Below are 24727 nucleotides of genomic sequence, written 5' to 3'. Positions count from 1 at the left end.
TTTTCTCCTTCAGTTTTTTAATATAGTTTATCACATTGATTGATTTGTGTATATTGAAGAATCCTTGCATTCCTGGGATAAAACCCATTTGATCATGGTGTATGATCCTTTTAATGTGCTGTTGAATTCTGTTTGCTAGTATTTTGCTGAGGATTTTTGCACCTATGTTCATCGGGGATATTGGCCTATGGTTTTCTTTCTTTGTGACATCTTTGTCTGGTTTTGATATCAGGGTGATGGTGGCCTCATAGAGTAAGTTTGGGAGTGTTCCTCCCTCTGTTATATTTTGGAAGAGTTTGAGAAGGATAGGTGTCAGCTCTTCTCTAAATGTTTGATAGAATTCGCCTGTGAAGCCATCTGGTCCTGGGCTTTTGTTTGTGGGAAGATTTTTAATCACAGTTTCAATTTCAGTTCTTGTGATCGGTCTGGTTATATTTTCTATTTCTTCCTATTTTGGTCTCGGAAGGTTATGCTTTTCTAAGAAATTGTCCATTTCTTCCAGGTTGTCCATTTTATTGGCATATAGTTGCTTGTAGAGTTTGTCCTTTTTGACCCCTTTCACCCATATTTCCCATCCACCTTCCACACCCTGCCTCTAGCAACCACCAATGTTCTCTGTATTTATGAACTCTGTTTTTGTTTGTTTGTTTGTTTTAGATTCCACATATAAGTAAGATCAGATTGTATTTTTCTTTCTGTCTGATTTATTTCACTTAGCATAATGCCCTCAGGAGATCCATTCATATTGTCACAAATGGCAGGATTTCCTTCTTTTTATGGCTGAATAATATTCCATTGTGTGTGTGTGATGTGTACACAGACACACCCCACATTTTCTTTATCCATTATTCTTTGATGGACGTTTACATTGTTTCCACACCTTGACTATTATATATAATGCTGCAGCGAACATGGGGGTACAGATACCTTTTCAAGTTAGTGTTTTTGTTTTCTTCAGATAAATGCCCAGAGGTGGAGTTGCGGGATGATATGGTAACTCTATTTTTAGTTTTTTGAGGAACCTCCATTTTCTTTACCACAGTGGCTGCTCCAATTTATTGATACATTCCCACCAACAGTGCGCAAGCATTTCCTTTTTTCACATTCTTGCCAACACTTGTTACTTCTTGGTTTTTGATGATAACCATTCTGACAGGTGTGAGGTGACATCTCACTTTGTTTTGATTTGCAGTTCCCTGGTGATTAGTGATGTTCAGCATCTTTTTGTATGCCTGTTGGCCATTTGTATGTCCCCTTTAGAAAAATGACTATTCAGAGCCTCAGCCTATTTTTAAAATTGTTTTTTGTTTTATTTTGTCTTTTGTTTTTTGGGTTTTTTTGTTTCTTTTTTTTTTTTGGCTATTGAGTTATATGAGATCTTTACATGCATATTTTGGATATGAACCCCTTATCTGATACATGATTTGCAAAAATATTTTCCTATTCCGTAGGCTGCCTTTTGATTTTGTTGATGGCTTCCTTTGCTGTTCACAAGCTTTTTAGTTTAATGTAGTCCCACTTCTTTGTTTTTTATTTTGTTGCCTTTGCTTTTGGTGTCAAGTCCAAGAAGTCATCATTAAGAGTGATGGCAAGAAGATTACTGCCTAGCTCTCCTTCTAGTTTTGTGGTTTCAGGTCTTACATTAAAGTTTTTAATCCATTTGCAATTGATTTTTGTATATGATATAAAATAGTGGCCCAGTTTAATTCTTTTGGTGTTTTTTTTCTTTTTTTAATTTAATTTTTATTTTATACTGGAGTGTAGTTGATTTACAATGTTCTATTAGTTTCAGGTGTACAGCACAGTGATTTAGTTATACAAATACATATATCCATTCTTTGTCAGATTCTTTTCCCATATAGGTTATTACAGAATATTTAGTAGAGTTCCCTGTGCTATAGAGTAGGTCCTTGTTGATTATCTGTTTTATATGTAGTAGTGTGTATATGTCAGTCCCACACTCCCAAATTATCCCTCCTGTCCCACAGCCTTTCCCCTTTGGAAAGAGGAAAGTTTGTTTTCTATGTCTCTGAGCCTCTTTCTGTTTTGGAAATAAGTTCATTTGTGTCATTCTTTTTTAGATTCTGCATATAAGTGATATTATATGGTATCTGTCTTCCTCTGTTTGACTTACTGCATTTAGGATGATAATCTCTAGGTCCATTCATGTTTCTGCAAATGGCATAATTTCGTTCTTTCTTATGGCTGAGTAATATTCCACTGTATATATGTACCACATCTTCTTTACCCATTCAGCTGTCAGAGGACATTTAGGTTTCTTCCCTTTCTTGGCTATCATAAATAGTGCTGCAGTGAACATTGGGGTGCATGTATCTTTTCGAATTATGGGTTTCTCCACATATATACCCAGGAGTAGGATTGCTGGATCATATGGTAGCTCTATTTTTATTTTTTCAAAGAACCTCCATGTAGTTCTCCATAGTGGTTGTACAAATTTGCATTCCCACCAGCAGTGTAGGAGCATTCCCTTTTCTCCATGCCCTCTCCAGCATTTATTGTTTTTAGACTTTTTGATGATGGCCATTCTGATGGGGGTGAGGTTTTACCTCATTGTAGTTTTGATTTCCATTTCTCTAATAATTAGCAGTGTTGAGCATCTTTTCATGTGCCTTTTGGCCATCTGTATGTCTTCTTTGGAGAAATGTCTGTTTAATCTGCTCATTTTTTGATTGAGTTGTCTGGTTGTTTGCTTGTTTGTTTTTGGATATTGAGCTGCATGAGCTGTTTGTAGATTTTGGAGATTAATCCCTTGTCAGTTGCATCATTTGCAAATAGTTTCTCCCATTCAGTGGGTTGTCTTTTCATTTTGTTTATGGTTTCTTTTGCTGTGCCAAAGTTTTGAGTTTAATTATGTCGCATTTGTTTATTTCCATTACTCTAGGAGATGGATTGAAAAAGAAATTGCTGCGATTTATGTCAAAGAATGTTCTGCCTGTGTTTTCAAGAGGTTTATAGTATCTGTCCTTACACTTGGGTCTTTAATCCATTTTGAATTTATTTTTGTGTATGGTGTTAAAGGATGTTTTAATTTCATTCTTTTGCACATAGTTTTCCAGTTTTCCCAGCACCATTTGTTGAAGAGACTGTCTTTTCTCCATTGTATATTCTTGCGTCCTTTGTCATAGATTAATTGACCTTAGGTGTGTGGGTTTATTTCTGGGCTTTATATCTTGTTTCATTGATCTATATTTCTGTTTTTGTGCCAGTAACATACTGTTTAGATGACTTCAGCTTTGTAGTATAGTCCAAAGTCAGGGAGCCTGATTCTTCCAGCTCCATTTTTCTTTCTCAGCATTGTTTTGGCTATTAAGGGTCTTCTGTGTTTCCATGCAAATTAAAAATTTTTTTGTTCTAGACCTGTGAAAAAATGCCATTGGTAATTTGTTAGGGATTGCACTGAATCTGTAGATTGCCTTGGATATCATAGTCATTTTGAAAATATTGATTCTTCCAAACCAAGAATATGGTATACCTTTCCATCTGTTTGTGTCATCTTTGATTTCTTTCATCAGTGTCTTATAGTTTTCAGAGTACAGGTCTTTGCCTCCTTAGGTGGGTTTTTTCCTAAGTATTTTATTCATTTTGATGTGATGGTAAATGGGATTGTTTCTTTAATTTCTCTTCTGATCTTTCATTGTTAGTGTATAGGAATGTAAGAGATTTCTGTGTATTAATTTTGTATCCTGCAACTTTACCAAATTCATTGATGAGCTCTAGTAGTTTTCTGGTAGCATTTTTAGGATTTTCTATGTATAATGTCATCTGCAAACAGTGATGGTTTTACTTCTCCTTTCCCAATTTGGATTCCTTTATTTCTTTTTGTTCTCTGCTGTGGCCAGGAGTTCCAAAACTATGTTGAATAAAACTGGTGAGAGTGGACATCTTGTCTTGTTCCTGATCTTAGAGGAAATGCTTTCAGCTTTTCACCGTTGAGAATGATGTTAACTGTGGCTTGTCATATATGGCCTTTATTATGTTCCCTCTATTCCCACTATCTGGAGAATTTCTATAATAAATGGGTATTGAATTTGGTCAAAAGCTTTTTCTGCATCTATTGAGATGATCATAAGGTTTTTATTCTTCAGTTTGTTGATGTGGTGTATCACACTAAATGATTTGCAGTTATTGAAAAGTCCTTTCATCCATGAGATAAATCCCACTTGATTATGGTGAATGATCCTTTTAATGTATTGTCAGCTTTGTTTTGCTAGTATTTTGCTGAGAATTTTTGCGTTTATGTTCATTGGTGATATTGGCCTGTAATTTTCTTTTTTTTTTTTTTTGTGGTATCTTTGTCTGGTCTTGGTATCAGGGTGATGGTGGCCTTGTAGAAAGAGTTTGGGAATGTTCCTCCCTCTGCTATATTTTGGAAGAGTTTGAGAAGGATAGGTGTTAGCTCTTCTCTAAATGTTTGATAGAATTTGCCTGTGAAGCCATGTGGCCCTGGACTTTTGTTTGTTAGAAGTTTTTAAATCACAGGTTCAATTCAGTACTTGTGACTGGTCTGTTCATATTTTCTATTTCTTCCTGGTTCAGCCTTGGGAGATTGTACCTTTCTAAGCATTTGTCCACTTCTTCTAGGTTGTCCATTTTATTGACATATAGTTGCTTATAGTAGTCTCTTATTATCCTTTGTATTTCTGAAGTCTGTTGTAACTTCTTTTTTATTACTAATTTTATTGATTTGAGCCTCTCTCTTTTTATCTTGACGAGTCTGGCTAAAGGTTTATCAATTTTGTTTATCTTTTCAAAGAACCGGCTTTTAGTTTCATTGATCTTTTCTATTGTTTTCTTTGTCTCTATTTCACTTATTTCTGCTCTCATCTTTATGATTTCTTTTCTTCTACTAACTTTGGCTTTTATTTGTTCTTCTTTCTCTAGTTGCTTTAGCTGTAGGGTTAGGTTGTTTATTTGAGATTTTTCTTGTTTCCTGAGGTAAGATTTTATTGCTACAAACTTCCCACTTAGAACTGCTTTTGCTGTGTCCCATAGGTTTTGGATCATTGTGTTCTTTTGTCATTTGTCTGTAGGTATTTCTTTATTTCCTCTTCGATTTCTTCAGTGATCCATTGGTTGTTTGGTAATATATTGTTTGGCCTCCACGTGTTTATGTTTTTTACAGTTTTTTTTTCTTGTAATTGATTTCTAATGTCATAACATTGTGGTCTGAAAAGAGGCTTGATATGATTTCAATTTCCTTAAATTTACCAAGCCTTGTTTCATGGACCAGCATGTGACGTATCCTGAGAATGTTCCATGTGCACTTGAGAAGACTGTATTCTACTGCTTTTGGATGGAATGTTCTATAAATATCAAATAAGTCTATCTGGTCTAATGTGTCATTTAAGGCCTGTGGTTCCTTATTGATGTTCTGTCTGGATTATCTGTCCATTGATGTAAGTGGGGTGTTAAAGTCCCCTACTATTGTTATGTTACTGTCACTTTCTCCACTTGTGGCTGTTAGCATTTACCTTATATATTGAGGTCCTCCTATGTTGGGTGCATATATATTTACAATTGTTATGTCTTCTTCTCAGTCTTATCCCTTGATCATTATGTAGTGTCCTTTTTTGTCTCTTTTAAGTCTTTATTTTAAAGTCTATTTTGTCTGATATGAGTATTGCTACTCCAGCTTTCTTTTGATTTCTATTTGCATGGAATACCTTTTACCATCCCCTCACTGTCAGTCTGTATGTGTCCCTAGATCTGAAGTGGATCTCTTATACACAGCATATATCTGGGTCTTGTTTTTGTATCCATTCAGCCAGTCTGTGTCTTTTGGTTGGAGCATTTAATCTATTTACATTTAAGGTAATTATCAATACGTATATTCTTATTGCCATTTTGTTAACTCTTTTGGATTTGTTTCTGTGGATTTCTTTTTGTTCCTTTCCTCATTTGTTCTCTTCTCTTGTGATTTGATGATTATCTTTAGTTTCATGTTTCGTTTGCTTTCTTGTGTGTGTGTGTGTGTGTGTGTGTGTGTGTGTGTGTGTGTGTGTGTGTGTATCTATTGTAGACTTTTGGTTTGCAATTCCCATGAGGTTTTGATATAGCAGTCTATATATAAACGAGTTGCTGGTCTCTTAATTTCAAATACATTTCCAGCATCCTGCATCTGTAGTCTCCTCTTCTCACGAATGCTGGTTTTGATACATATTTGTGTGTGGATGATTTCTTACCTTTACTGTATGCTTGCCTTTACCAGTGAGCTTTCACATTCATAATTTTCTTGTTTCTAGTTGTGGCCTTTTCTTTTCTGCCTAAAGAAGTTCCCCTAGTATTTGTTGTAAAGCTGGTCTGGTGGTGCTGAATTCTCTTAGTTTTATTTTTTTTGTGGTACACGGGCCTCTCACTGTTGTGGCCTCTCCCGTTGCGGTGCGCAGGCTCAGCGGCCATGGCTCACGGGCCCAGCCGCTCCACGGCATGTGGGATCTTCCCGGACCAGGGCATGAACCCGTGTCCCCTGCATCGGCAGGCGGACTCTCAACCACTGCGCCACCAGGGAAGCCCTTTTAGTTTTTACTTATCTGTAAAGGTTTTGATTTATCCATCAAATCTATTTTTTTTAAGATTTTTTTCTATATGGACCATTTTTAAAGTCTTTATTGGATTTGTTACAAAATTGCTTCTGCTGTTTGTTTTGGTTCTTTGGCCCTGAGGCATGTGGGATCTTAGCTCCCCAACCAGAGATTGAACCTGCAACCCCTGCACTGGAAGGCAAAGTCTTAACCACTGGACCACCAGGGAAGTCCCTCCCCATCTAATCTTAATGAGAGCCTTGCTGTGTAGGGTATTCTTGGTTGTAGGTTCTTCCCTTTCATCACTTTAAATATATCATGCCACTCCTTTCTGGCCTGCAGAGTTGCTGCTGAGCAATCAGCTGATAAACTTATGGGAGTTCCCTTGTGTGTTATTTGTTGCTTTTCTCTTGTTACTTTTAATATTTTTTCTTTGTCTTTAGTTTTTGTCATTTTGATTACTCTGTGTCTTGGCATGTTCCTCCTTGGGTTTATCCTGCCAGGGACTCTCCATGCTTCCTGGACTCAGGTGCCTATTTCCTTCCCCATGTTAGAGAAGTTTGCAGCTATTATCTATTCACATATTTTCTCAGGTCCTTTCTCTCTCTTCTTCTTCTCTGGGACCCCTATAATGCAAACGTTGGTGCATTTAATGTTGTCCCAGAGGTCTCTTAGACTGTCTTCATTTCTTTTCATTCTTTTTTCTTTATTCTGTTCTGTGGCAGTGATTTCCACCATTCTGTCTTCCAGGTCACTTATCAGTTTTCTGCCTCCGTTACTCTGCTATTGATTCCTTCTAGTGTATTTTTCACTTCATTTATTGTATTCATCTCTGTTTGTTTGTTTTGTAGTTCTTCTAGGTCTTTGTTAAATATTTCTTGTGTCTTTTTGATCTGTGCCGCCATTCTTTTTCTGAGATCTTGGAACATCTTTACTATCATTTCTGTGAATTCTTTTTTGAGTAGATTGCCTATCTCCTCTTCACTTAGTTGTTCTTCTGGGGTTTTGTGTTTTTCCTTCTGGAAACATATTCCTCTGCTGTCTTATTTTGTCTAACTTGCTATGATTACGGTTTCCGTTCCGCAGGCTGCGGTGCTGTAGTTCTTCTTGCTTCTGCTTTCTGCACCCTGGTGGATGAGGCATTCTGAGAGGCTTGTGCAGGTTTCCTGGGGAGCTACTGGTTCCTGCCCACTGGCAGGTGGAGCTGGATCTTGTCCCTCTGATGGGCAGAGCTTTGTCAGCGGTTGTGTTTAGCAGGCAGTTTTGTGGTCAGGAAGACTTTCAGGAGCCTGTCTGTTGATGGGTAAGGCTGTTTTCCCTCCTTGTTTGTTTTTTGGTCTGAGTCATCCCAGCACTGGAGCCTACAGGCTGTTGGTTGGGGCCAGGTCTTTGTGAGAAAATGGCCACCTCCAGGAGGGCTTATGCCAATAAATACTCACCAGAACTGTGGCTTCCCATGTCTTTGTCCATGCAGTAAGCCACAACTGCCCCACATTTGCAGTAGATGTGCCAATACCAGCAGGTAGGTGTGGTCCAGGCTCTTATGAGGTCACTGCTTTTTTCCTGGGTCCTGGTGTGCACAAGACCTTGTGTGCGCACTCCACGAGTGGAGTTTCTGTTTCCCCCAGTCCTTTGGAATTTCTGTGATCAAACCCTGCTGGTCTTCAAAGCCAGATTCTCTGGGGGCTCCCCCTCCCATTGCCAGACCCCCAGGCTGGGAACCCTGATGTGGGGCTCAGAACTTTCACTCCTGTGGGAGAATTTCTGTGATATAATTATTTTCCAGTTTATGGGCTGCCCACCCAGTGGGTATGGGATTTGATTTTTTCATGATTGCACCCCTCATATCATCTCGTTTTGGTTTCTTCTTTGTTTCTGGATGTAGGATATCTTTTTTGGTAGGTTCCAGCATTTTTTTTGTTGATGGGTATTCAGTAGTTAGTTGTGATTTTGGTCTTTTCATAAGAAGAGGTCAGGTCACATCCTTCTACTCTGCCATCTTGTCTCCCAACAAGAACATTTTTTTTCCTTTCCTTTGTGCTTCATCTAGTTTCACTTGCTCATAGGGTACCACAGACAGAGGCCTCCACCCAGCACTTCAGGCCAGAATTCCTCTGATCTATGTGTTTGCTTTTATGCCACTACCATACTGTTTTGATTCCTATAACTTTGTGATATAGTTTGAAATCAGGGAGCATGATGCTTTATTCTTCTTTCTCAAGATTAGTTTGGCTACTGGGGGTCTATTATGGCTCCAGACAAATTTTAGGATTGTTTGTTCTATTTCTGTGAAAAATGCCGTTGGAATTTTGATAGAGACTGCACTGAGTCTGCAGATTGCTTTAGGTAGTATGGAAATTTTAGGAATATTAATTCTTCCAATCCATGAACATGGAATATCTTTCCATTTATTGGTCTTTTTCAATTTCTTTTATCAATGTCATATTCTTCAGTGTGCAGGTCTTTCACCTCCTTGGTTAAATTTATTCCTAGGTAGTATTTTATTGTTTTTTGATGCAACTGTAAATGGGATTTTTTTCTAATTTTTCTTTCTGATAGTTCATTCTTAGTGTGTAGAAATGAAACAGATTTTTGTATATTGATTTTGTATACTGCAACTTTACCAAATTCCTTTTATTCTAACAGTTTTTTTGGTGGAGTCTTGGGGTTTCTTCATATAATATCATGTCATCTGCAAGTAGTGACAATTTTACTTCTTTTCAGATTTGAATGGCTTTTTTTTTCTTGCTTAATTGTTCTAGCTAGGACTTCCAGTACTACGTTGAATAAAAGTGGTGAGAGTGGGCATCATTATCTTGTTCTGATCTTAGAGATAAAGCTTTCAAATTTTCAGCATTGAGTATAATGCTAGCTTTGGGCTTGTCACATATGGCTTTTATTATCCTGAGGTACTTTCCCATATACCCAGTTTGTTGAGAATTGTTATCATAAATGGATATTGAAATTTGTCACATGCTTATTCTGTATTTATTGAAATGATCATATGATATTATCTATCACTGTGTTAATGTAGTGTGTCACACTGATTTGCAGATGTTGAACCATCTTTGCATCCCTGGAATAAATCCCACTTCATCATGATGTATGATCCTCTTAATGTTCTGTTGAGTTTGGTTTGCTAATATTTTGTGAAGTTTTTACATCTTTGTCCATCAGGGATATTGGCCTGTAATTTTCTTTTCTTGTGTTGTCCTTGTCTGGTTTTGGTATCAGGGTAATGCTGGAATCATAAAATGAGTTTGGAAGTACTCCTTACTCTTCGGTTTTTGGGAAGAGTTTGAGAAGGATTGGAATTGATTGTTCTTTAAATTTTTGATAGAATTCACCAGTGAAGCCACCTGGTCTTGGACTTTTGTTTGGGGGAGATTTTTTTTTAACATATTTATTGGAGTATAATTGCTTTACAATGGTGTGTTAGTTTCTGCTTTATAACAAAGTGAATCAGTTAGACATATACATATATCCCTGTATCTCTTCCCCCTTGCGTCTCCCTCCCTCCCACCCTCCCTATCCCACCCCTCTCGGTGGTCACAAAGCACCAAGCTGATATCCCTGTGCTATGCGGCTGCTTCCCACTAGCTATCTATTTTACATTTGGTAGTGTATATATGTCCATGCCACTCTCTCACTTTGTCCCAGCTTACCCTTCCCCCTCCCCATATCCTCAAGTCCATTCTCTAGTAGGTCTGTGTCTTTATTCCCGTCTTGCACCTAGGTTCTTCATGACCATTTATTTTTTGATTTTTAGATTCCATATATATGTGTTAGAATATGGTATTTGTTTTTCTCTTTCTGACTTACTTCACTGTGTATGACAGACTCTAGGTCCATCCACCTCACTACAAATAACTCAATTTCATTTCTTTTTATGGCTGAGTAATATTTCATTGTATATATGTGCCACATCTTCTTTATCCATTCATCTGTCGATTGACACTAGGTTGCTTACATGTCCTGGCTATTGTAAACAGAGCTGCAGTGAATATTGTGGCACATGACTCTTTTTGAATTATGGTTTTCTCAGGGTATATGCCCAGTAGTGGGATTGCTGGGTCATATGATATTTCTATCTTTAGTTTTTTAGGGAACCTTCATACTGTTCTCCATAGTGGCTCTATCAATTTACATTCCCACTAACACTGCAGGAGGGTTCCCTTTTCTCCACACCCTCTCCAGCATTTATTGCTTGTAGATTTTTTGATGATGGCCATTCTGACCGGTGTGAGATGATATCTCATTGTAGTTTTGATTTGCATTTCTCTAATGATTAATGATGTTGAGCATCCTTTCATGTGTTTGTTGGCAATCTGTATATCTTCTTTGGAGAAATGTCTGTTTAGGTCTTCTGCCCATTTGTGGATTGGATTGTTTGTTTTTTTGATATTGAGCTGCATGTAAAAATTTTGGAGATTAATCTTTTGTCAGTTGCTTCATTTGCAAATATTTTCTCCCATTCTGAGGGCTGTCTTTTGGTCTTGTTTATGGTTTCCTTTGCTGTGCAAAAGCTTTTAAGTTTCATTAGGTCCCATTTGTTTATTTTTGTTTTTATTTCCATTTCTCTAGGAGGTGTGTCAAAAAGGGTCTTGCTGTGATTTATGTCATGGAGTGTTCTTCCTATGTTTTTCTCTAAGAGTTTTGTAGTGTCCAGTCTTATATTTAGGTCTTTAATCCATTTTGACTTTACTTTTGTGTATGGTGTTAGGGAGTGTTCTAATTTCATTCTTTTACATGTAGCTGTCCAGTTTTCCCAGCACCACTTTTTGAAGAGGCTGTCTTTTCTCCACTGTATATTCTTGCCTCCTTTATCAAAGATAAGGTGACCGTATGTGCGTGGGTTTATCTCTGGGCTTTCTAACCTTTTCCATTGATCTATCTTTCTGGTTTTGTGCCAGTACCATACTGTCTTGATTACTGTAGCTTTGTAGTATAGTCTGAAGTCTGGGAGCCTGATTCCTCCAGCTCCGTTTCTCTTTGTCAAGATTGCTTTGGCTATTTGGGTCTTTTGTATTTCCATACAAATTGTGAAATTTTTAGTTCTAGTTCTGTGAAAAATGCCATTGGTAATTTGGTAGGTATTGCATTGTATCTGTAGATTGCTTTGGGTAGCATAGTCATTTTCACAATGTTGATTGTTCCAGTCCAAGAACATGGTATATCTCTCCATCTATTTGTATCATCTTTAATTTCTTTCATCAGTGTCTTATAGTTTTCTGCATACAAGTCTTTTGTCTCCTTAGGTAGGTTTATTCTTAGGTATTTTATTCTTTTTGTTGCAGTGGTAAATGGGAGTGGTTACTTACTTTCACTTTCATATTTTTCATCATTAGTGTATAGGAATGCAAGAGATTTCTGTGCATTAATTTTGTATCCTGCTACTTTACCAAATTCATTGATTAGTTCTAGTAGTTTTCTGGTAGCATCTTTAGGATTCTCTATGTATAGTATAATGTCATCTGCAAACAGTGACAGCTTTACTTCTTCTTTTCCAATTTGGATTCCTTTTATTTCTTTTTCTTCTCTGACTGCTGTGGCTAAAACTTCCAAAACTATGTTGAATAATAGTGGTGAGAGTGTGCAACCTTGTCTTGTTCCTGATTTTAGTGGAAATGGTTTCAGTTTTTCACCATTGAGAATGATGTTGGCTGTGGGTTTGTCATATATGGCCTTTATTATGTTGATGTAAGTCCCCTCTATGCCTACTTTCTGGAGGGTTTTTATCATAAATGGGTGTTGAATTTTGTCAAAAGCTTTCTCTGCATCTATAGAGATGATCATATGGTTTTTCTTCTTCAGTTTGTTAATATGGTGTATCACATTGATTGATTTGTGTTTATTGAAGAATCCTTGCATTCCTGGGATAAACTCCACTTGATCATGGTGTATGATCCTTTAATGTGCTGTTGGGTTCTGTTTGCTAGTATTTTGTTGAGGATTTTTGCATCATTGTTCATCGGTGATATTGGCCTACAGTGTTCTTTCTTTGTGGCATCTTTCTCTGGTTTTGGTATCAGGGTGATGGTGGCCTCATAGAATGAGTTTGGGGGTGTTCCTCCCTCTGCTATATTTTGGAAGAGTTTGAGAAGGATAGGTGTTAGCTCTTCTCTAAATGTTTGATGGAATTCGCCTGTGAAGCCCTCTGGTCCTGGGCTTTTGTTTGTTGGAAGATTTTAAATCACAGTTTCAATTTCAGTGCTTGTGATTGGTCTGTTCTTATTTTCTATTTCTTCCTGGTTCAGTCTCATAAGGTTGTGCATTTCTAAGCATTTGTCCATTTCTTCCATGTTGTCCATTTTATTGTCATAGAGTTGTTTGTAGTAATCTCTCATGATCTTTTGTATTTCTGCAGTGTCAGTTGTTACCTCTCCTTTTTCATTTCTAATTCTATTGATTTGAGTCTTCTCCCTTTTTTTCTTAATGAGTCTGGCTAAGTGGTTTATCAAGTTTGTTTATCTTCTCAAAGAACCAGCTTTTAGTTTTATTGATCTTTGCTATCATTTACTTCATTTCTTTTTCATTTATTTCTGATCTGATATTTATGATTTCTTTCCTTTTGCTAACTTTGCAGTTTTGTTGTTCTTCTTTCTCTAATTGCTTTAGGTGTAAGGTTAGGTTGTTTATTTGAGATTTTTCTTGTTTCTTAAGGTAGGATTGTATTGCTATAAACTTCCCTCTTAGAACTGCTTTTGCTTCATCCTGTAGGTTTTGGGTCATTGTGTTTTCATTGTCATTTGTTTCTCTGGTTTTTTTGATTTCCTGTTTGATTTCTTCAGTAACCTCTTGGTTATTAAGTAGTGTATTGTTTAGCGTCCCTGTGTTTGTATTTTTTACAGAATTTTTCCTGTAATTGATATCGAGTCTCACAGCATTGTTGTCAGAAAAGATACTTGATATGATTTCAGTTTTCTTAAATTTACCAAGGCTCGATTTGTGACCCAAGATATGATCTATCCTGGAGAATGTTCCATGAGCACTTGAGAAGAAAGTGTATTCTGTTGTTTTTGAATGGAATGTCCTATAAATATCAATTAAGTCCATCTTGTTTAATGTATCATTTAAAGCTTGTGTTTCCTTATTTATTTTCATTTTGGATGATCTGTCCATTGGTGAAAGTGGGGTGTTAAAGTCCCCTACTATGACTGTGTTACTGTCGATTTCCCCTTTTGTGGCTCTTAGTATTTGCCTTATGTATTGAGGTGCCTCCTATGTTGGGTGCATAAATATTTACAGTTATTATATCTTCTTGTTTGATTGATCCCTTGATCATTATGTAGTGTCCTTTTTTGTCTCTTGTAATAGTCTTTGTTTTAAAGTCTATTTTGTCTGATATGAGAATTACTACTCCAGCTTTCTTTTGATTTCCATTTGCATGGAATATCTTTTTCCATCACCTCACTTTCAGTCTGTATGTGTCCCTAGGTCTGAAGTGGGTCTCTTGTAGCCAGCATATATACGGGTCTTGTTTTTGTATCCATTCAGCCAGTCTATGTCTTTTGGTTGGAGCATTTAATCCATTTACGTTTAAGGTAATTATTGATATGTATGTTCCTATTACCATTTTCTTAATTGTTTTGCGTTTGTTATTGTAGGTCTTTTCCTTCTCTTGTGTTTCCTGCCTAGAGAAGTTCCTTTAGCATTTGTTGTAAAACTGGTTTGGTGGTGCTGAATTCTCTTAGCTTTTGCTCCATCAAATGTGAATGAGATCCTTGCTGGGTAGAATAATCTTGGTTGTAGGTTTTTCCCCTTCATCACTTTAAATATGTCCTGCCACTCTCTTCTGGTTTGCAGAGTTTCTGCTGAAAGATCAGCTGTTAACCTTATGGGGATTCCCTTGTATGTTATTTGTTGTTTTTCCCTTGCTGCTTTTAATACTTTTTCTCTGTATTTAATTTTTGATAATTTGATTAATATGTGTCTTGGTGCATTTCTCCTTGGATTTATCCTGTATGGAACTCTCTGTGCTTCCTGGACTTGATTAAGTATTTCCTTTCCCATATTAGGGAAGTTTTCCACTATAATCTCTTCCAATATTTTCTCAGTCCCTTTTTTTTCTTTTCTTCTTCTGGGACAGCTATAATTCAAATGTTGATGCATTTAATGGTGTCCCAGAGTTCTCTGAGACTGTCCTCAATTCTTTTCATTCTTTTTTCTTTATTCTGCTCTGCAGTAGTTATTTCCACTATTTTATCTTCCAGGTCACTTATCTGTTCTTCTGCTTCAGTTATTCTGCTATTGATCCCTTTTGGCGAATATTTAATTTCATTTTTTGTGTTGTTCATCATTGTTTGTTTGCTTTTTAGTTCTTCTAGGTCCTTGTTAAACGTTTCTTGTATTTTCTCCATTCTATTTCCAAGATTTGGGATCATCTTTACTATCATTATTCTGAATTATTTTTCAGGTAGACTGCCTATTTCCTCTTCATTTGTTTGGTCTGGTGGGTTTTTACCTTGCTCCTTCATCTGCTGTGTGTTTCTCTGTCTTCTCATTTTGCTTAACTTATTGTGTTAGGGGTCTCCTTTTCACAGACTGCAAGTTTGTAGTTCCCATTGTTTTTGATATCTGCGCCCAGTGGCTAAGGTTGGTTCAGTGGGTGGTGTAGGCTTCCTGGTGGAGGGGACTAGTGCCTGTGTTCTGGTGGATGAGGTTGGATCTTGTCTTTCTGGTGGGCAGGTCCACGTCTGGTGGTGTGTTTTAGGGTGTCTGTGGCCTTATTATGGTTTTAGGCAGCCTCTCTGCTAATGGGTGGGGTTGTGTTCCTGTCTTGCTAGTTGTTTGGCATGGGGTGTCCAACACTGGAGCTTGCTGGTCATTGAGTGGAGCTGGGTCTTGGCGTTAAGATGGAGGTCTCTGGGGGGTTTTCGCCATTTGATATTACGTGGAGCTGGGAGGTCTCTTGTGGACCAATGTCCTGAACTTGGCTCTCCCACCTTAGAGGTGCAGCCCTGATGCCTGGCTGGAGCACCAAGAGCCTGTCATCCACACGGCTCAGAATAAAAAGGAGAAAAGAAAGAAAGAAGATAAAATAAAATTAAAAAGTTATTAAAATTAAAAAGTAATTATTAAAAAAAATTTTAAGTAATAAAAAAGAGAGCAACCAAACCAGAAAACAAATCCACCAATGATAAATAACAAGTGCTAAAAACTATACTAAAACAAACAAACAAACAAAAAAAAAAAACGGACAGACTGAACCCTAGGACAAATGGTAAAAGCAAAGCTATACAGACAAAATACACACTCACAAACTGAGAAAAAGGGGAAAAAATATATATATACATCGTTGCTCCCAAAGTCCACCTCCTCAATTTGGGATGATTCGTTGTCTATTCAGGTATTCCACAGATGCAGTGTACATAAAGTTGATTGTGGGGATTTAATCCGCTGCTCCCGAGGCTGCTGGGAGGGATTTCCCTTTCTCTTCTTTGTTCGCACAGCTCCTGGGGTTCAGCTTTGGATTTGGACCCGCCTCTGCGTGTAGGCCGCCTGAGGGCGTCTGTTCCCGCCCAGACAGGACGGGGTTAAAGGAGCCGCTGACGGGGGGGGGGGGGCTCTGGCTCACTCAGGCCGGGGGGAGGGAGGGGCACGGAGTGCGGGGCGGGCCTGCGGCGGCAGACGCCGGCGTGACGTTGCACCAGCCTGAGGCGCGCCGTGCGTTCTCCCGGGGAAGTTGTCCCTGGATCGCGGGACCCTGACAGTGGTGGGCTGCACAGGCTCCTGGGAGGGGAGGTGTGGATCGTGACCTGTGCTCGCACACAGGCTTCTTGGTGGCGGCAGCAGCAGCCTAGTGTCTCATGCCCGTCTCTGGAGTCCGCGCTTTTAGCCGCGGCTCGCGCCCGTCTCTGGAGCTCCTTTAAGCAGCACTCTCCTCGCGCACCAGGAAACAAAGAGGCAAGAAAAAGTCTCTTGCCTCTTCGGCAGCTCCAGACCTTTTCCCGGACTCCCTCCCGGCTAGCTGTGGTGCACTAACCCCCTTCAGGCTGTGTTCACGCTGCCAACGCCAGACCTCGCCCTGGGGTCCGACCTCCGAAGCCCGAGCCTCAGCTCGCAGCCCCGCCCGCCCCGGCGGGTGAGCAGACAAGCCTCTCGGGCTGGTGAGTGCCGGCCCTGATCCTCTGTGCGGGAATCTCTCCGCTTTGCCCTCCGCACCCCTGTGGCTGCACTCTCCTCCGTGGCTCCGATGCTTCCCCCTCCGCTACCCGCAGTCTGCGCCCGCATAGGGGCTTCTTAGTGTGTGGAAACGTTTCCTCCTTCACAGCTCCCTCCCACTGGTGCAGATCCCGTCCCTATCCTTTTGTCTCTGTTTATTCTTTTTTCTTTTGCCCTACCCAGGTACGTGGGGAGTTTCTTGCCTTTTGGGAGGTCTGAGGTCTTCTGCCAGCGTTCAGCAGGTGCTCTGTAGGAGTTGTAGATGTATTTCTGGTGTATCTGTGGGGAGGAAGGTGATCTCCGCGTCTTACTCTTCTGCCATCTTGAAGCTCCTCCTGGGGGAGATTTTTGATTACTGGTTCAATCCCCTTACTAGTAATCAGTGTGTTCAGATTTTATATTTCTTCATGATTCAGTCTTGGCAGGTTGTATGTTTCCAGGAATTTATTCGTTTTATCTAGATTGTTCAGTTTGTTGGCATATAATTTTTCTTAATAGTCACTAATGATCCTTTGTATGTCTGTGGTATCAGTTTTAAGAATTTCTGGCCATCACAGTTCTTCAACATCTAAATGTCTCCAGTAGGCAGAAACTCTTGTTCACAGCAAGAAGAGGGTCATTCTGCCTGTCTCCTCTTTGATTAAATCAACATACTCCTGCCTTTTTAGTACCTGACCACCACGCCACCCCTCATGTGGCACTGATCCCTGCCCACCACATCCTGCCCCACCTCCTGTTAAACTTAGCTGTTCTTCTTTAGGGAAAATGAAAGAGAAGGCAGATTTCAGACTTCATTAATTTCTCTCTGTTTAGCACCTTGGACAAGGACAGGCTGGTAAATGCAGGCCCTTTTCTGCAAGCTGCTTGAAACCAAGGTGTCCTTTCCCTTCCTCCTTCCTGCCTGGCATAGGTTCTCTCTGGACAAGGACACGGGACTCATCATGCTGATTGCCAGGCTGGACTATGAACTCATCCAGCGCTTCACCTTGACAGTCATCGCCCGGGACGGGGGTGGCGAGGAAACCACAGGCCGGGTCAGGATCAACGTGTTGGACGTCAACGACAATGTGCCCACCTTCCAGAAGGACAGCTATGTGGGTGCCCTGAGAGAGAATGAGCCTTCCGTCACACAGCTGGTGCGGCTCCGGGTAAGATGCCGGGCTGCCCTTTGATCTGTCTGTTTACCTTGTCCTCCTCTCTCTGGTTTCCCCTTGACCGCCTGCTCAGGAAGCCACTGCAAGAAGTACTAAGTGCCCGTCCACAAAGAATTCTGCTCAGATCGGGGGTCACGGTCTGTGTCAGGCCACCTCTGAGTAGTACTTCAGGTCCCTGGTTACTGAGTGAGGCTAGTGTGTGTCTCCATTCACCCCCCATCTCCCTTGGTGAGTTCTGAGCAGGTCCTTGTGTAAGGCCCCGCATCCAAGCCCTTTAATGACTGCTTAGAATCAGGTACTGCTGCAGCTGGAAGATATCAAAAACCATGGGCACAACCCAGTTCATGGAAGGGGAAACAGGAGGGGAGCGGCAGGCGCCATGAATTAGTAGAGGAGAGAGCCAGGACTAGAACTTGGGACTCTACGCTCCAAGCATCCTCCTGCAATGAGTCCCCACCGCGTGTTGGTGACCTCTGACCAGAAACTTCTTAATGTCCTCGTGCCCCTTCCCCACTCTGCCGACACAGAATGACAGGACCCAGAGCCTCCATTTAGAACTTATTTCTGAAGGAGGCAGGGATGAAGGCGAGGTGGAGGTGGGCACAGGGGATACACAGAAGACAGGACCACGTGCCCTCCGAACGTAGCCCTGGCTCCCTGGTGGACCCTGCCCTCCCTCACCGCCCGTGTCCTTTTACATGCAGAGTGGAGGGAGGCCCCTGGCGGCTCTCTAGGGTCAAAGACATCTGGAAAGAGCTAACTAATGCAGCCACCCCAGAGACAGTCAAGAGAAAGGAGGATCCCTGACCCAATTCCAAGTGCCACCTTCCCTTCTTGCATTCATACAACGTGCATTTCTTAGATGACCTACTGTGTTCCAAACACTGCTGGATTCCAGGTATCAGCTTCAGTCAGGAAGCAAAGTTCCCGCTTCCATGGAGCTGACAGGCAGGCAGAACGAGGAAGACAGAAATTAAACACAAAGTTCCAATCGGGAGGGGGGACGAATGGGGTGCCCAGCACAGGGCCCTAACCCAGTCCAGAGGTCAGGGAAGGCCTCTGTGCATGAGTGTTCCAGCTGGTACTGAGGGTGTAGGAGATGGCCGTGCCAGGTATGGTGGCGACCCTTTTCATCCTCTGGGTAAGGCTTGGCCTTCCTCTGTTCCCCCAGGCCTTCAGCCTGCCCTCTAGATTCCCCAGGATACCTCCACACCCCAACATGAGGCGTGCCTGCTGGGAGCCAGAGAGTAGCCTCCAGCTGAGGGACAAGGGGGGCCTGGATCACCCAGAAAAGGGGGCTCAGAGAGGGGCCAGCCCTCCCCTCCCACCTGCCCTCTTCTGGCCCCAGGGTCACTGAAAGCTCAAGGGCCCTGTCCGCCCTCTTCCTTCCAGGCAACGGATGAAGACTCTCCTCCCAACAACCAGATCACCTACAGCATAGTCAATGCCTCCGCCTTCGGCAGCTACTTCGACATCCGCGTGTATGAGGGCTATGCCGGTACGCGTGGGGCAGCGCTGAGGGCCCAGCCTGGGAGGAGGGTTGGCAGGTGGGGGCGGGGTTGCACATCACACCTGTCTCAGGAGGGAGCCCTTCTGTCTCCCAGACACCCTGGACCACTTGGGAAGCTGCCCCACAGCTCCCGTCGTCTGGAGCAGCACGTGGTATGGGGTCACCATTTCATAGGCTCAAGATCTGTGTCTCAGTTCAGCCAGATCTTTCTTTGAGTCTTAGGCCTGTGGCCAGTCAGGCATCTGAAGTTACCACAGTGTGTGGGGTTCCTATTCAGAAGGGCTGCCTGGCCAGATCTGTGGCGGGGGATGAGGGGGAGGGGAGCCGGGTAGAGGCTTCTTAGCCAAGTTTCCCCATCCTTTGGGCATGCTGTGGCCACTTCCCAGATCTTTCAGGCTATGGCCTTTCCCTGCTTGGCCAGGCACAGTTCCGTACTCTGGACCTTGCCCTGCCTGCAGCACTGTGAGTCCAGGAAGGGCGTAGCAGCAACAACCTCAAGCTTCAAGATCCCAAGAGACCACCTGGTCTTTTTGTTGAAGCAACTAGGGCCCAGAGACGGGGTGGCTTGCCCAAAGTCACACAGCAAAGCTGTCCAGGGAGGCCCTGGGATCTGGCTCTTGCTGGCTTTTCAGCACCTGCCTCCCCACCAGAATCCAACCTCCTTGAACTTCTTGACACTCTCACCCCTTACAGGGGTCACTTCCATGTCTTTGAAGAGTCTTTTCCTTCTGCTTGGAAAGCCCTTCCTCCCTGTCCCTTTGCCCTGCTTCCCTTTAACCTCTGGCTTGCTTTAGGGCTCATTTGGACATCCTCTCCTCTGCGAAGCTTCCCTAATGCTTGGAGATGGTCTAGGTGTCCCCAAGGCAGAGCAGATGTGCACTGGGTGACTCTGAGTGCAGTGCTCACGCCTCCTCCCACCCCACATCTGTGTCAGAGAAATGCTCTTGGAGAAGCTGCGGTCCTGGGTCTGGGTGCTACAGCCCGATGGTCTCTGTAAAATCTGTGTCCCCCCTTTTAAAAACGTAACAGTCCCATGCCTCTGCCCACCCTCACACCTCACCACCTTCTCAGCTAGAGGAACCCTCCTTGGGTTTTCTATTACTAAAGCAACAATTTTGTTTCTGTTTTCCAAATAGAAAGTGGTGATTTAATATTGTGGTAATGCCTTTGCAGACGACCCGTGCCCCCCACTCCCAAGCCAATACATCTTCCCTCCCAAATTGAGAATCAATGGCCGAGCATGAAAGATACTCATGGTGAGAGTCCAGGCATGTGCAGTGTGCCTTTGGGGAAGACACTGAACCTCTCTGAGCCTGGTTTCCTCATCTGTAAAGTGGGGCTTACGTTACCACCCAAATAGTTACCACCTGCTGGACTACACACTATGCCTGGCACAGATCAGGCAGTCAGTAAACCTAAGTCAGGACCACGGGGCTCCGGGAGTTCAGAGGCAGGAGGGGAAAACAAGGCAGAGCTGGCTCGGGCTGAGCCAGCCACACCCTCTCTGCCCAAAGGGGAGCCGTGGCTGGATGGACATCTAAAGTCTGCTCACAGAGGGCCTGGGGCCCTACCCTGTCATTTCAGTGATCAGCGTGAACCGCCCCCTGGATTATGAACAGATACCCAACGGGCTGATTTATCTGACGGTCATGGCCAAGGATGCTGGCAACCCGCCTCTGAACAGCACTGTCCCTGTCACCATCGAGGTGTTTGTAAGTACCCAGGGGTGCACTGGCCTTGCCCTTCCAGGATATGGGGTGGTGAGTGCTTCCCAGAGTATTGGGGCCCTGTCAGAACCCGCTGTCCCCACAGCTCAGAGAGTTACTCAGCAGACTGTCCCCAAGGCTGTCTGCTAGCAAACCGCCTCGCAGCTCAGCCATGGAAGGCACAGGGCCCTGGGACCCAAGAAGAGCCCAGTGGTCCTGCTCTAACTTCATTCAGGGACCTCAGGACACCCTCTGAGGGGGAACAGGAGCTGGGGCTCAAGCAGGGAGGAAATGTCATTGATTCCTTCATTTATAGCCATATTCGGTGAAGTTCAAGGGAATTGCTGGAAGGTCATCTTCTCTGTCTCTCTCTCTGGTCCCCTCTTTCTTCTTCACTTCCTTTTTCCATTCCTGTGAAGATCTAAAAGAGCCTGAAACCAAACCACAGCTTGTCTGACATGAATAGCAAGCACACCTTAGTGCTTTCCGTGTCTGAAATTATGTCGCTGAATCCAGCTCCACACTGGTTCACTGACCCCATGCAGCTCCCCCAGCAATCCCGGGGATGCAGATCACGGTCTGACGGTAGCCCTGCCGCCCCGCAAGACACCCGCCCCCATCTCATAAAGGCTGCTGCCTGCGGAGAGGGTGAACACGTGTTGCCGGAAGAGTTAGTGCATTACTGGCTCCAGAAGGATTCGATCAGATTGCCAGGGTAGGAGATACTCTGCGGTTTGACAAACACTCAGCGAAATCTTGCCCAGAGCAGGTTGATGGATGACCTTCCTGTCCCAGCTGGCTGTGGTAACAGCCTCTGGTGCTGCCTTACTTCTGGCTTTAATGAGTCTCATCCTTGCAACCCAAGTCCAAGGCTCCAGGGCCAGCTCTGGACGGGGACCCCACTTGCTTATGGAATAGGACAGGGCAGTGATGGAAAAGTCGAGGGTGATTCCTGCGGGGAGCCCTGTAGCTTGGGCATGTGGGAGCAGCATTTCGGGGTAGGAGAGGACGGAGAGTCTCTGCAGAACCAGGTCCAGTAATGGAAAGTCAGAGTCTGGGACCCTAGATCTGGCACTTCAGGCTCCAGGGAGTGGCCAGGAGAAGATCCACAGAAGCCCAAACGCATGCCTGCCTTTAACCTCAACGTCCCACCTTGAAATGCCAAGGGTGATAGCAGAGAAGCAGAGTACGCTCCCTGCTAATCCTGGACAGGTCCTGGTATTCGTCCCCACATGGCCCCAACCCTGACCACAGCCCCCAGACCCCCCCTAACCCTGGCCACACTTACAACCCTGACCGACGCCCACCCCCATCCCCCATCACTTTCAACCAGAATCTTGCTCTACTCAAGCAAGCAGTGAATTCCTCCTGTGTGCGCGGTGCAGTAGAAGGTCCTGGGGGGATATGAAGGCGACTGTGAATCCTGCTCCCCCCACAAAGGGACACTGTGAATAGAGGGAGGAGCACAGCTTGGGAGGCGTATGGCTTTGAAACCCAGCTCTGCCACCCTGTAGCCATGTGACCTGTGGTTCTTGTCCTCTCTGCGCCTCAGTGTCCTGATCTACAGAATGGGGACACTCATGGTACTGCCTCATGATATTGGGAAGATTAACTGAGATCCTGCAGGTGGTACCTGGCTCCGGTAAGGTGGGCCGTCGTCACAGCTGATAGGACAGATGTGCGTACAAGCGGCAGCACGCGTGCGCCAGGCTCTCTGGTGCAAGGGGAATTCCAGACAACTCAGCTGGGCAGAGAAGGACCCTCTCTAGGCTTTAGGGAAATGGAAGTGAAAGAGGATGAGAGTAGGGGAGGTTTGGGGAAATGAGTTGAGGTGTTCCACGCCACCCAGAGATGGGCAGGCAGAATGGACCAAACGGAAGTTGAAACGTCTCTAGCTCCATACTGTGCCAACTGCTTTCATGTTACACAGTCTCTCTCAATCCCACTCAGCAGATGAGGCTCAGGGAGGGAACATAAGGTGGTACAAGGTCACCAGTGCCTTCCTCACTTTCTGGCTAGTAAGTGGCATTTGAATTTACTTCCAATCCTAGTAAGCTAGGATTTGAATCCTGACCTGTGTGACTCCTAGGTTCACGTTCTTTCCACCACAGCCGAAGGCTTGGAGGCTTGGATATCCCAGTCTTCATGTGACTGAGGCCAGTGTGCGTCAAAGTTCACATGGATTCCCTGGGCATCTTCTTAAAATGCAAATTCTTATTTGGTGCGTCTGGGGAAAGAGCTGAAGCTCTGCGTTTCTAACGCGCTCCCAGGAGACGCTGATACTTCTGGTCAGGGGACCACACTTAGAGTAGCAAGGCCTTCAAAGATCCGGCCTCATGGTATCGTGAAACCCAGGGACTGCCCCGAACCCCAGCCCACGTCCCAACCTGTGGTCACTTAAGGAAGGGGCCTGGGGAGGGCCTCTTTCTCTTTTTGCCTCAACCCGTCACATGTAGCCAGAGCAGGAGGTGGATGGCCCAGGGACAGAACTAACCTTTTATCCGCTGGGAATAAAAGAGTGATGAGCAGCCTCCGCCTCCCCCGCTGATACCAGGGGGCGGGGGCTCCACGTGCAGAGGCAGGTGGGGGCAGGAGTCCACCTCGCTCCCCTCTCAGCAAAAGCCAGCAGGTGCCCTGGCCTGGAGCCACCTCAGCCCCACGGAAGGGGCGCCGTTTTCAGATTTCCTCAAGGCTGTCATGCGGGTCAGCAGGAGCCCCGCGCTGCCCTTGCAGGTCTGCCCTTGCCCGTGGCAGCAGGGTGGATCTGGCAACAAAGTGCCCCCTTGACTGTGAGTGAGCATCGTCTCTCGAGCAGCGCTTTGGGATGGTGTAGTCGCTTGTGTCTAAGGACCACACTTGAAAAGGCCAGCGGAGCCAGGTGATTCCTTTTCATCCACTGCTTGTTGGTTTTTAATAAAGAAGTCAAACTCGGTTTGTAGATTTCCCATTAGGGGACAATAAGCTTCTGTAGAGGGAGCCACTGAATTAGAACTAATAGTGAATGCAGCGCCAGGGTCCAGGGAAATATCACCGCTGATAAGTTTCTGCCTCATGCTCTGTCACTGACATTCTCCGTGCCGTTCCGTGCAGCCGAGCAGAAGGCTTAAATAGGTACATACGTGTATATATTTAAGGCACTTGTGCCCACACCAGGGATGCCCAGGCGTGCTGCTGGGGCATCAGACATGGGCTGGGGCCTCACACTGCCAGTTCTCTGAGGCTGGAGAGAGGGACAGGTCAGCGGGGACCAGTGTTTGGTCCAGAGCCAGGGGCCAGATGAGAGAAGAAGAGCGTTCCTCCACCCACAGTCCCGGCACGATGGGATTCTCTAAAGTCCCACGGGGTGGGCAACCAGACACCAGGCCACCTCCTTCTTCTTTAAATTTTGTTTAAATTCGTTTTACTGAAGTATAGTTGATTTACAAGGTTGCGGTCAGGCCGCCTCCTTCTTCATATGTGCTCAGACAGAAGTGAGTGACTCGCTACAGGAACCTTCCTCTCAGGGGGCTCCCAGTGCTTGGGGGAGGGAGGCCCTGGGAGCCTGCATGGCTGAGAACTGAAGCCTACAGGCTCCCCCGGGACCTGCGACCCAGTCTGACCTCTGAGCTCCGTGCTGGGCTTTTGGGGAAAGGGGAGGAGGTGCTGAGTCAG

The 24727-nt window shown here is 43.7% G+C and overlaps 1 protein-coding gene across 1 annotated transcript in view; it reads left to right on the top strand.

Moving 5' to 3' along the window:
- The window catches only part of LOC101316782 (cadherin-23), a 387052-nt gene that overhangs the window by 313992 nt on the left and 48333 nt on the right, over positions 1-24727 (top strand). The window contains exons 16-18 of the mRNA XM_073793692.1: positions 17617-17854; positions 19253-19358; positions 20955-21082. Coding sequence (XP_073649793.1) covers positions 17617-17854; positions 19253-19358; positions 20955-21082 — 472 coding nt within the window. The remainder of the gene's footprint in view (positions 1-17616; positions 17855-19252; positions 19359-20954; positions 21083-24727) is intronic.

This window comes from Tursiops truncatus, chromosome 16 (assembly GCF_011762595.2).
Source record: "Tursiops truncatus isolate mTurTru1 chromosome 16, mTurTru1.mat.Y, whole genome shotgun sequence".
Classification (NCBI taxonomy): domain Eukaryota; kingdom Metazoa; phylum Chordata; class Mammalia; order Artiodactyla; family Delphinidae; genus Tursiops; species Tursiops truncatus.
The sequence above is the reverse complement of the archived record's forward strand: the minus strand, read 5'-3'. Positions and strand labels throughout refer to the sequence as shown.